This window comes from Stigmatopora nigra, chromosome 10, assembly GCF_051989575.1.
Source record: "Stigmatopora nigra isolate UIUO_SnigA chromosome 10, RoL_Snig_1.1, whole genome shotgun sequence".
In the NCBI taxonomy this organism is placed as follows: Eukaryota; Metazoa; Chordata; class Actinopteri; order Syngnathiformes; family Syngnathidae; genus Stigmatopora; species Stigmatopora nigra.
In genome coordinates, this window is record NC_135517.1 from 10,402,195 (window position 1) to 10,413,727 (window position 11,533).

General features: G+C 40.3%; 2 protein-coding genes across 2 annotated transcripts; both read right to left on the reverse strand.

Annotated features, from left to right (window-relative positions):
* Positions 1-675: 675 nt before the first annotated feature.
* LOC144202652 (keratin, type II cytoskeletal 8-like) lies at positions 676-3,537 on the reverse strand. The gene is made up of 9 exons (XM_077725521.1): positions 2,965-3,537; positions 2,243-2,451; positions 2,102-2,162; positions 1,924-2,019; positions 1,662-1,826; positions 1,451-1,576; positions 1,135-1,355; positions 998-1,050; positions 676-919 (listed from the first exon to the last, which is right to left on the reverse strand). The coding sequence occupies exons 1-9, from the start codon at positions 3,388-3,390 to the stop codon at positions 744-746; spliced, it is 1,533 nt and encodes a 510-aa protein (XP_077581647.1). The 5' UTR covers positions 3,391-3,537; the 3' UTR covers positions 676-743.
* Positions 3,538-5,808: 2,271 nt separating this feature from the next.
* On the reverse strand, positions 5,809-9,563 carry LOC144202653 (keratin, type II cytoskeletal 8-like). The gene is made up of 9 exons (XM_077725522.1): positions 9,098-9,563; positions 8,022-8,230; positions 7,874-7,934; positions 7,678-7,773; positions 7,417-7,581; positions 7,214-7,339; positions 6,908-7,128; positions 6,771-6,823; positions 5,809-6,631 (listed from the first exon to the last, which is right to left on the reverse strand). The coding sequence occupies exons 1-9, from the start codon at positions 9,467-9,469 to the stop codon at positions 6,486-6,488; spliced, it is 1,449 nt and encodes a 482-aa protein (XP_077581648.1). The 5' UTR covers positions 9,470-9,563; the 3' UTR covers positions 5,809-6,485.
* Positions 9,564-11,533: the final 1,970 nt, after the last annotated feature.

Below are 11,533 nucleotides of genomic sequence, written 5' to 3' on the forward strand. Positions count from 1 at the left end.
CTCAATATTTATCTTTTCGCACCATTGTAATGATCAGGACTCATGGGCACAACCCTTTTTTCATTTTGTCTTCAGGACCCATAAAGACTGCAATGAACGAGAATACATAGGCAGTATTTGTCAAGCAAACAAAAACTTGTGTGACTTGCAAATGCGAAGAAAATGAGCATCAATTCGAGAAGCTATCATACATTACAAATATGTGTGGTGTCTAAATTAAGTAATAATAACAATAAAATGCAGGGAACAAAATTCAAAGAAACTACTAGTGAGAGAAACAAATATTTATGAGGTGTCCTGAAGTACCAATACTACATTGCTATATGAGATAACCATTGCAAAGGTTAAAACCAAACATTTATTATCCTCAGATCATTTGGGTTTTGCGCTAGAAACAGGTGGACTAGAATCTTTCCCAAGAGGAGGAGTTTCTGTATCTAAAGGTTTGATTCGTAAGTGAAGAAAGAATGGGTAACTGACCATGAAGGCTAAACTTTCTATTTACCTGCAAATCTACACTTCGGCTTCACCTAACAAATTCCAAGATTAAACAGTGTTTTTATCAGATATATTTTGAGGTATTTCAGCAGTCATCTCCCATGTATTATATTGTGATGACCAAATGGTTTCATTGGTGATGAATAACATTTCACTGAGTAAAAAAATGACACTATCTGATAGTTGACAATGCTGTCTGTTTATTGATATTGATACAGACAATGCAAGAGGGACTGCACTCTTTTTTAATGGTATCTTCTGGAGCTGGTCGTCGACACACTGGACTTTGTGATAGAACCACCATAACCACCGGCCATGCTGCTTCCACCAAAACCACCAGACACGCTGCTTCCACCATAACCACCAGACATGCTGCTTCCACCGAAACCAAACCCACCGGCGGAACTGGAGCCGGAATATCCTGAAGATGAAAACGTTTTTTTGCATCTGTTTGTGAGTTTAAAGTGAATTTGAAGACTGTAGAAAATGGATTACTTACCACTTGAAGACTGCTGCACGTGGATGGTTGCACTGGTAGGTCCAGAGGCCAGTCTAAAAATGGCACGTTTTTGATGATTGCGCGGGTCATGTTAACTGTACAGCAAGGACATACTGTGTGTTGAAAAATGATTTTACCTGTACTCCTCTCCTTCCAGCAGCTTCCTGTAGGTGGCGATTTCAATGTCCAGGGCCATCTTGACGTTCATCAACTCCTGGTATTCACGCACTTGGCGGGCCATGTCCTGCTTAGCTCTCTGAAGGGCTTCCTCCAGATCCTTGATGCGAAGTTTGGCATCCTTTACTGCCAACTCACCGCGCTCCTCAGCCTCTGCAATCTGAGCCTCGAGGGATGCCCTCTGCAAAAACAGGTTATTTTTCGCACATGATAAAAGCTATTCCATACTGGCTTACTAAATAATAAATCTTAATATGTTTTGGAAAGATTTAATACCTGTGCCTTGACAGCCTCAATCTCATTTTGAAGACGTGCAATCATGCGGTTCAGCTCAGCAATCTCAGCCTTGGTTGAGCGAAGGTCATCACCATACTGTCCAGCTGAGCTTTGCATCTCCTCGTACTAAAGTGAAAATGTAATATAAATATTTAAGAAATCTGTCACTTCAATGAAATCGCAATTGTGGTCAGTACTGCTAATATTCTACCTTCTGTTTGTACCACGACTCGGCATCGGCCTTGCTGCGGTTGGCGATGTCTTCATACTGAGCACGCACTTCAGCCACAATTGAGTCCATATCCAGGTTGCGGCTGTTGTCCATCTCCACAATGACAGAGGTGTCCTTGATCTGGGACTGCAGTTCTCGAAGCTCCTGCGAAAACATAGATTGTGTAAAAATGGAAACAAACATGGCTAAGGCCAGATTTATAAAAAAAGAAGCTAAATGAGCAAGTGATATGTAGACATACAGCTTCATAGACCGCTCTGAGGAAGTTGATTTCATCCTGAAGAGCATCGGCTTTGGCCTCCAGCTCAATCTTGTTCATGTAGGCATTGTCAACATCCTGGAAAGAAGAATAAATAAAATAGTGTTCAGAAAATGTTTTTCAAATGTAAAATCTAATCGAAAAGGTTTTTTATGTTTACCTTTTTCAAGAGGACAAATTCATTCTCTGCAGCTGTGCGCTTATTGATTTCATTTTCATACCTAAATGAACAAAAGACTTAATAAACTACATCATCCCAATGTTGTCGCCAAAGGAAAGTTGAAAATTGGGCAGAACTCACTTTGTTTTGAAGTCCTCCACCTGCAGCTGCATGTTCTTCAGTTCCCCCTCCAGCTTAGCTTTCTCATTGCCCAGTCCATCGAGTTGCCTACGCAGGTTGGCAATGTAGGCTTCGAACATGGCGTCGATGTTTGAACGGGTGGTGGTCTGGTCCTGCAGGAGGCTCCATTTGGTCTCCAGCATCTTGTTCTGCTGCTCCAGGAAACGGACCTGGAAAAACAGACAGAATTGTAATTTATATATATAGATATATATATATATTTTTACATTTGTCCATGTAGGTCTTTCATTCTGATAAACAATGGTTATTTGTTTTACCTTCATACAACAACCTTGAAAGGTTCGCTCTTACCACCACAGCTCGGCATTCAGCCTAAGCATGTGAATAAGTTCACCCTACAGTGAATTTATGGTGAACTTATTTGTAACTTCAATTTCTGTCATATGAAAACCAATAACCAATAGGATTTTTTTTATCATCCGTGATTGTTATTTTAAAGCCGATCACAATTATTGTAGTCCTACAAAAATGATGACCTCAAAACCCTTTGAGAGTAATGCCTCCATTAAAAAGTAATTCCTTTCCTTCACAAAGCTTATCCTCATCAGTATCTTGGGTGAGATGGAGCCTATGATGTGCTCATCAATTGGTCACAGTGTCACTATGCTGTGAAAACTATATTTCAGTGGTAATCAATTCAATGAAAAATCCAATTTCCCAACCTTGTCAATGAAGGAAGCAAAGCGATTGTTGAGGGTCTTGATCTGTTCTTTCTCCTGGGTGCGGACAGCCTGGATGCTTGGGTCAATATCCAGATTCAGGGGTAGCAACAGACCCTTGTTGACTGTGACAGCGGTAATTGGTGCAGCTACATATCCACCTCCAGCTCCAAAACCACCACCACTCATTGAGCTAGAACTCATGGAACCATAACCACCGGCACCCAAACCACTTGCGCCATAACCTCCGGCACCAAAACTGCTGCCAGCACCAAAACTGCTGCCACCACCAAAACCGCTGCCAGCACCAAAACCACCGGCAGATGAACTGAGAGTGTAGCTGGTTCTGTAGCCGGCTTGGGGTCCTGCCAAGGACCTTCTGGAGCTGCTGCTGGAGCCAGCCACGGAATAGGACTTCCTGGAAATCATGATGTAGTTGAAGTGGCCAAGGGGGTAGAGAACTGAAGATGTGCAGGCCTCAAAAAAGAGTCAAGTCCCTCCGAGTGTCGAACTGATAAGCCTGCTTGCTTTTATGGACAAGCTGAGCTGACGGGCGTGGAGTCAGGACCCTCCCTATTGCAACATGTCCTCGCACTGTTACTGGCCAACTAGAATCTCTCCTACACCTCCCCTCATGCCTCTGGCTCTGATTAACAGGACTTGCCAGTCTTGAAAAAACATCTCAAATATGCTTCTTTTTTTCAATAAACAAAGACACTCCTTTTTTTGTTTTTAATGGAAATGAAACCATTTGTGCATTTTTCAACCCTCATAAAATGGATGCAAACAACAGCAGACAAACCATATCTCATAGGTCAATTTAAAATGTCGGAATTTTGCCAGAATTCAAGAAGGGATTAATCAATTTTTGCAACCTACAGGTGTCCACACGTTGTCTGATACCCTGTATCGTTTGGTCTGTTCATAGTCAATTATTTTCTCAAATGACTTTGCTTGAAATACTGAATAAATGTGTGTCATTTTGTGGCATACCAGCAAGTTTTAATGACGAATGCAACTTTACAGTTTTGCAAAGAACCACACCTCCGCTTAAAGTTGAGGAGGCCGAGCCACTCCCAAAAAAAAATCCAGGCCGACAAGACGGACCACTTTGAAGGAGTGGTCAGGTTGATATGCTAGTTTAGTGACCAGAGGGCTTCAAATGTACTGGGTGGGTTTGGGCGGTTACATGTGCATTAACAGAGCAAATACCTGTTTGGGTTTACAGCAAGTGGCATAGGGCTGGGAAATTTCATGCTGCTTAAATAGTTGAGCAGGCACTAAAGTCAAGATTGCTCTAATGGCTGCTTACGTACTTACGTGTGTTTCAGTCACTTTTCTGAAAGCCTGCATGGCCATGATAAATGGTGTGGGTCTATCATTGCCGTGTGAAATTCTGTACGGTATTCCAGTTTACCAAGTTAGATGTGTGACATGAATCCCCAGGCCCTTTTCGAGTTTTCAGCATTCCCCATTGCTGATCTAAGTTTTTGTAGCATCCACTGTCGGTCAGCATGTTTTTAGCAAAATGTAGATTTACAGGTTACAAGTCGCTGATAATTAAAACAATTTCAAACGATGCAAACGGATTTCTAAAATATCGCGGGCTTTTTTTATATCGTTTGATCGATAGCGGAAAGAAACGCTCCAATCATATAGTCATTTTCAACACCGCTTATTTCAGTCAAATTCATTGGCTGTTGGAGCGTATCCCAGTTGATTTTAAGTGAAAGGCGGACTACACGCTAAATTGGTCTCCTGCCGAGTGCACACCAATAAACCCTCAGTTAATTTGAGAAATATGACTATTTGTATTGCTGACAGTTGCTATCAATCACTAGTTAATCCCCAAAAATATTTTCAATATCATGTAGCCACATTTAGCCAGTCTTAGTTATTTATAGTTATATTACCAAACCTAACCCAACATTGACAAACTCTTCTTCAAAATCTCCCTTTGAATGTAACATGTGTGTCCCACTGTAGTGTGTTCCAATGGACTGTTTGAGAGTAAAATGCCAAGTGCAACATGCCTTGTCACACCACAAACCATTACATTCTCACTAAGTCCATACGTGACAAGTTCAGATCATTTTCATTTTTTGTAGCCCTAATACTGGCATGTCAGTTCTTTTTCATCACCTATGAAGTAACCATGTGAAGTTCCTAAAAATTCATTGCAAGGATACACCCTAAAAATTTTTGCCAGCCATTTATATGCGACTGTAAATCCGTTGATCATTTTTTTAATTCAATTTTGTTGAATTCATTAGGAGGCCGAGTTTCTTCCCATAGATTATTTATTAGCCTGTTTAAAATGATTGCCAGAAAGAAAAAAACGCACTCCACTAACTTGGGCATGTAAAGCAGGATGTTTAACACTAGAAGAAAAATAATTCTTATTTGTCATATGTCAACATTGAGCACATGACACCCGTAAATTAAAGATAAATGTTATAGTATTTGGCATGAACCTTGACAGGAGCTATTTTCAGAATTCCCAATCTCCTAATAATTGAATAGACGAATTGATAATAACTGCCAAGTTCTAACACTCAGCCTCAGGTGAAGATGATGGTCCAATTTTACTTCAAGCACGTTTAGAAACATTCCTCAGATGTTATATGGTTTTCTCAATATGTAATGCACACTTTAATAGAAGGATATAGCACTTGGTATTTTAGACAAAGTCCTTTTCGAGATAGTAAAGTATAAAACAAATATTTCAAAATAATAATCATAATAATAGGCAACCCAACTTAGTGCTTGTGTGCAGTGGTAAAAAAAAGTGGGACAACGTTCACCAGGCAGTGCACTTCTGGAAAGAATACTGAGACATGCAGAAGAAAGAGTATACTCAGATTTATTGGCGATGTTGTTTGATGTATCCATCATCAATGATGTTTAGTGTGTTTTTGTGTTGAAAACAAATCTAGTGTCAATGTCACAGAAGCATCAAGGCAATGAAATGTTGAAAAAAGAAGGGTAAAATATTAGACAATGCTATAAAAAGACCAAGTTGCCTTTTTAACACATTTTGCATCCTAATTTGTAAATGTTAAATTCTGTTATTCCAGCTCACATTGCTGGTGTTGGCAAAACAATTTAAAACTTGCAGATTTTAAGAGCCAAAGCTGTCTCCTTGTCTATTTCATAGCATCCATTATTGAAAATTGTGTAATAAAACAATATGCATGTTTCCCAAGCCTAGTTACAACAGCCCATCCCCGATTTGCTTCTTTTTTTTCTGATGGTATAGAAATATAACTCGGTTTGCAATCTGCAACGGACCATGTTTGAAGCCACATTTATTTTCACTTTATTGACGATGAATGTCGCAACTGAGTATTCAATGGACCCAGAGATTCTTGGGGTATCTTGGCAGAAGGTTTTTTTAGGTGATAAAATTTGGCAAAGGTTTGTTTTTGGACTAGCATACCTGCACCAGGATGACATTTTGGCAGGACATACCAGTTTTGGTCAATTGAAGATTTTGAGAAAGGGAAGAGGGACTGCTCTCCTTCTTACTGGAATCTTCTGGAACTGGATGAGGAAATTGTGGACTTGGTGACTGTACTACCATAACCACCAGAGATGCTCCCGCCAAAGCTGCTGCTGGAACCACCATAGCCAAATCCAGACACGCCTGAACCGGCTCCGCTGGAGTATCCTAAAGAAAGCATATGCAAGAGAAACATTGTTAGTGCATGAAACAAGTGCTAATACTACACTTTTGGGTTGTCTCGTGACTATTTCCACTTCCCTCTGAGAGTACAACTATCGATGACTGTAGAAAATGGATTACTTACCGCTTGAAGACTGCTGCACGTGGATGGTTGCACTGGTGGGTCCGGAGGACAGTCTAAAAATTGTACATTTTTGATGATTGCGCAGGTCATGTTAACTGTACAGCAAGGACATACTGTGTGTTGTAAAATGATTTTACCTGTACTCCTCTCCTTCCAGCAGCTTCCTGTAGGTGGCGATTTCAATGTCCAGGGCCATCTTGACGTTCATCAGTTCCTGGTATTCGCGCACCTGGCGGGCCATGTCCTGCTTGGCTCTCTGAAGAGCTTCCTCCAGATCCTTGATGCGGAGCTTGGCATCCTTCACTGCCAACTCACCGCGCTCCTCAGCCTCTGCAATCTGTGCCTCAAGACCTGCCCTCTACAGAAAGAGAATCCCAAAATCTCTTTCACTTACTTACTCCCATAAATTTGTTAGTTAAAGATGCTTGGGAAATTATCCTTACCTGTGCCTTGACAGCTTCAATTTCATTCTGGAGACGGGCAATCATGCGGTTCAACTCAGCAATTTCAGCCTTGGTTGAGCGAAGGTCATCACCGTACTGTCCAGCTGAGCTCTGCATCTCCTCGTACTGATATGGAAAATACAACACTATTTTAAGTCTCTGACTAATGGGGTGGGGGGGTTTGGGTAACAACATTTTCGTACCTTCTGCTTGTACCAGGATTCGGCATCGGCCTTGCTGCGGTTGGCGATATCCTCATACTGAGCACGCACTTCAGCCACAATTGAGTCCATATCCAGGCTGCGGCTGTTGTCCATCTCCACAATGACGGAGGTGTCCTTGATCTGGGACTGCAGTTCCCGAAGCTCCTATTGTACCACACGTAGCAAACAATCAAGGTTTTGGATGGATTTAAGCCATGGAGAAAAAAAAAAAAAAAAGAGGACAATGGTAAATAGACATACAGCCTCATAGACCGCTCTGAGGAAGTTGATTTCATCCTGAAGAGCATCGCATTTAGCTTCCAGCTCCACCTTGTTCATGTAGGCGCTGTCAACATCCTGGTAATACAGTTGTGATTTACATTAAGCATTTTACCAGATTATACATGATTTACAGCATCAAACTATCATGAAAAACATAACATTAAATAATTCTGACCTTCTTCAAGACGACAAACTCATTCTCTGCTGCTGTGCGCTTGTTAATTTCATCTTCGTACCTTTGGACAAGGAACAAAATAAAGTTCAATCATCTTCCTTTGCTAAAGAAAATATATCCACAATCATAAAATCTATTCACCACTCACTTTCTCTTGAAGTCCTCCACTTGGAGCTGCATGTTCTTCAGTTCTCCGTCCAGTTTGACTTTCTCGTTGCCGAGCCCATCGAGTTGCCTACGCAGGTTGGCGATGTAGGCTTCGAACATGGCGTCGATGTTTGAGCGGGTGGTGGTCTGGTCCTGCAGGAGGCTCCATTTGGTCTCCAGCATCTTGTTCTGCTGCTCCAGGAAACGGACCTGGAAAAATGGACAGAATTGAACTTTTATTTTTTTGACATACTCCTCATTTTTAAACACACTAAAGGAATATAAATGATTTCATTGTATATCAATTAAAGGAAATAGTGATAAAGAACGGAGTGACGAAGAAGATCCTGACAAAGCAGGGAGTTGCCAGATCTTTATCACATGACTGTGTTCTTTTCCGACTAGACACACCCTCTCGTCTCAGTCCTTTGAAAATACTTGAAATAAGCACTACTCGTGATTTGAACTTGAAATTTTACATGATGATGTACTATTTTTATCTTGTTTCCCTGGCTTGATTAAAAATGAACAGTCAGTCCAGCTCTGGAAAAACAAAAACAACACTCAACAGTTGTGCAATTATAAGATTTTAGCACTAGTTGTATTTTTTTTATCATTGTGATTTCTGTGGTGCCAATGGGTTTATTAAAGTTCTTTTGGAATCTGTCAGAGACAGACAAAGGTTTATTCTGCATACCGATGTATTGTATTACTATTGTCAGAAGTGGGGATACTTCAATTTACCGGGAGGAGATAAAATGACGGTGGAAATCAACTCCACTTTGGCGTTAGGGAATTAGAAAAGGAAACATTTTTCAAAAAAAGGAAAAGACTGATTATTTTCTATTCATTGCTGTCCTACAAACTGTTACTCATTGATGATTGCAATACCAGTAAGATAAGAGTCATGCCTTTGTTGCTTAGTCAGTGAAATACATTTCAACATTTGGTTTGCTTGCATGTTCTTCAGATAGTGGAGAAGATATCGGATACTATTCAGAGGTTTGCTAACTTTACCGGCCTATACAAAGTGATACTTCATCGCGTCAACCCAAAGAGAATTCAGTTGAAACCAACCTTGTCAATGAAGGAAGCGAATCGGTTGTTGAGGGTCTTGATCTGCTCCTTTTCCTGGGTACGAACAGCCTGGATGTTGGGGTCAATATCCAGACTTATGGGTGCCAGAAGACCCGAGTTGATAGTGACTGCCGTGATTGGGGCAGACATTCCTCCTCCATAATGACCACCACCACCACCGAGCATTGACCCACTGCTGTAGGACATGTTATAACCTAGGCCAGAAGCTGTGCCAGCACCACCTCCATAGTTACTAGCACCGGACCCGAGATTGTAGGCGGATCTCTTGATGGTTAAGCCCGACTGGGTTCCCGCAAGGGATCTCCTAGAGCTGCTGGTTCCGCCTGAAATTGAATAGGATTTTCTGTACATCTTGTTGTAGCTTTGGGTTTGTTAAGGCTGGGCAGAGAAGTGGAGATTTGCAGGCTTCAAAGGAGAGTCAAGTCCCTCTGAGTGTCCGACTCAAATGCCCGCTTGCTTATATAGCTGAGCTGAGTTGATGGGGGAGGATCCTCATTATTACAACCTGTCCTCTCACTTTTACTGGCCAACTACTGTCACACCCAACATACATGCCTCTGGCTCTGAACAACACGAGTGGCTAATCCTGTCAAACAGGTATGGAGGCATTGTCAGAAGGTAAACTGTGACACACCCTACATGGGAAAGGCTGAGGGAGAAGAAAGTAGTAAGAGGTTAACAGAGGAAACATGGTGTTATGTCAGGAAACAAAGATTTACAGTATTGGATGTTTATTATTAATGCTTATCCCTTCAAGTCAAACTTTAGAAAGTGTTTAAAATTGAAATGATGGTCAGAGAAACGTAATTCCATAAGCTTCGTCTTTAAAAAAAAATGGTGCATTATTAATTAGATTTAGAGAAGCATCAGCCAGGTTATCTGCCATATTCACAAGGATGCCCACATAATAATGTAACTGATTGTTCTTTTTCCTTCTTAAACTATAAAAAGAAAACATAATCAAGTTTAATATCAATAGTCCAAATCAGTCATGTCACTCAAATAAATTGGATCCAAATTGGGAATTTCTTCATTATTTTAAGAGCATTAATGTTTTGGCGCATGATTAAAAGGTTAATATTAACATGAAAGAGATTTAAAGTCTTCATTCTAGATACCCTAAAAGAAAAGTTAGGCTTAAAGAAAAAAAAGAAAGACGTTTCAAATCATGACAGGCATGTTTGCATCTTATTAAGGCCTTGTTTCTTATTCTGATTAAATCAAACACAATTAATTTACTGAATACAGGATGAGAAGTTATCCAATCCAATTTGTTTTATTTGCATGCAATAGTTCTCACCATAATATGAACAAGGATTATGGGTTTTTAAAAAGCAGACGGAATTATTGATTTCTCAATGCTCAAATTATAATCAATTGGTCACTGACTGAAAATATGTATTAATGTATAAAAAAAAATATGAGCTGATCAATTGGTACTCAGTTCTCCCTTCATAATTATATTGGATAATTTTATGCATCCCGTATTCAGGGAAATTTCATTGTGACAGTAGCAAGAGGGTGAGAATGCAGGGAAAGGCAGAGTTACAAGTTAGACAGTACAGTCGCAAAGGCCGCAGAACAACAAAGCAAAAGCACAAAGTACAATGCAAAGCAAAGTAACTGGGATCATTAAGACTCACCAAATCAAATCATTAAGACGGAAAAGCAGCAAAAACACAAAACAAACAAGAATTGAAGGAGCTCCTGTGACCGGCTGCCACTTAAACAGCGCCATCTTGGTTGCAGTAGCAAAAACGGATACAGATTCAAGAAAAAGATGTTGTAAAGTTGGATAAAACTGGAACCACTCACAGGAAGTCTTCCACAAGATGGACAACTTCTGCAGACTGTGACCGAAGTAGAGAATATGCATAATCATATCTGGACTTGACCTGGTCACAGTGTTTTTTGGCTTTAGGCCTTAAAGATGAACAAATTTCACATTTGCCAAAATTTGATGCACCAATTTAACAAGACAAGATTATTTGTAACATTACATCATTCATCTTTGGTAAGCACTAACAAAGATTACAAACAGAGGGCAAAGATTCTGTTGTGTAGGCCTTTCAAGCAAAAAGCCTTCAGGCAATTAGTCATCCTGGCAAAATGCATGTTAGAACGGGTAGCAAATGAACCATTCCAAGGAGTTGCCCATGTACAGAATTTACCTCATTATGGCATAACGTTGGTACTTGTTGTTGATTCTCCATATTTTCTCACTTAATCTGCCGTGTTTTGTGAGCTAACAATCTTCCTCCAGAATGCATCTCAGGTGTGTTGAATGCCTGATTTAACCACACCCAGTTGTTCCACACTCAAGCCATATTTTTTTTGACCTTCTGCACCATTAATCACAACGAGACCTCTATTTTATACATGTTATTTATTGTTTTATTCTTTCCCCATTTTTTT

Coding starts and splice junctions, on each gene's coding strand:
- LOC144202653 (XM_077725522.1), bottom strand. CDS start 9,469: ATGTACAGAAAATCCTATTCAATTTCAGGCGGAACCAGCAGCTCTAGG. Junction 7,129..7,213: donor TTGAAGCTGTCAAGGCACAG/GTAAGGATAATT, acceptor CTCTTTCTGTAG/AGGGCAGGTCTTGAGGCACA. Junction 6,632..6,770: donor CGTGCAGCAGTCTTCAAGCG/GTAAGTAATCCA, acceptor TGCTTTCTTTAG/GATACTCCAGCGGAGCCGGT.
- LOC144202652 (XM_077725521.1), bottom strand. CDS start 3,390: ATGATTTCCAGGAAGTCCTATTCCGTGGCTGGCTCCAGCAGCAGCTCC. Junction 1,577..1,661: donor AGTCGTGGTACAAACAGAAG/GTAGAATATTAG, acceptor TTTTCACTTTAG/TACGAGGAGATGCAAAGCTC. Junction 1,051..1,134: donor CTGGAAGGAGAGGAGTACAG/GTAAAATCATTT, acceptor TGCCATTTTTAG/ACTGGCCTCTGGACCTACCA.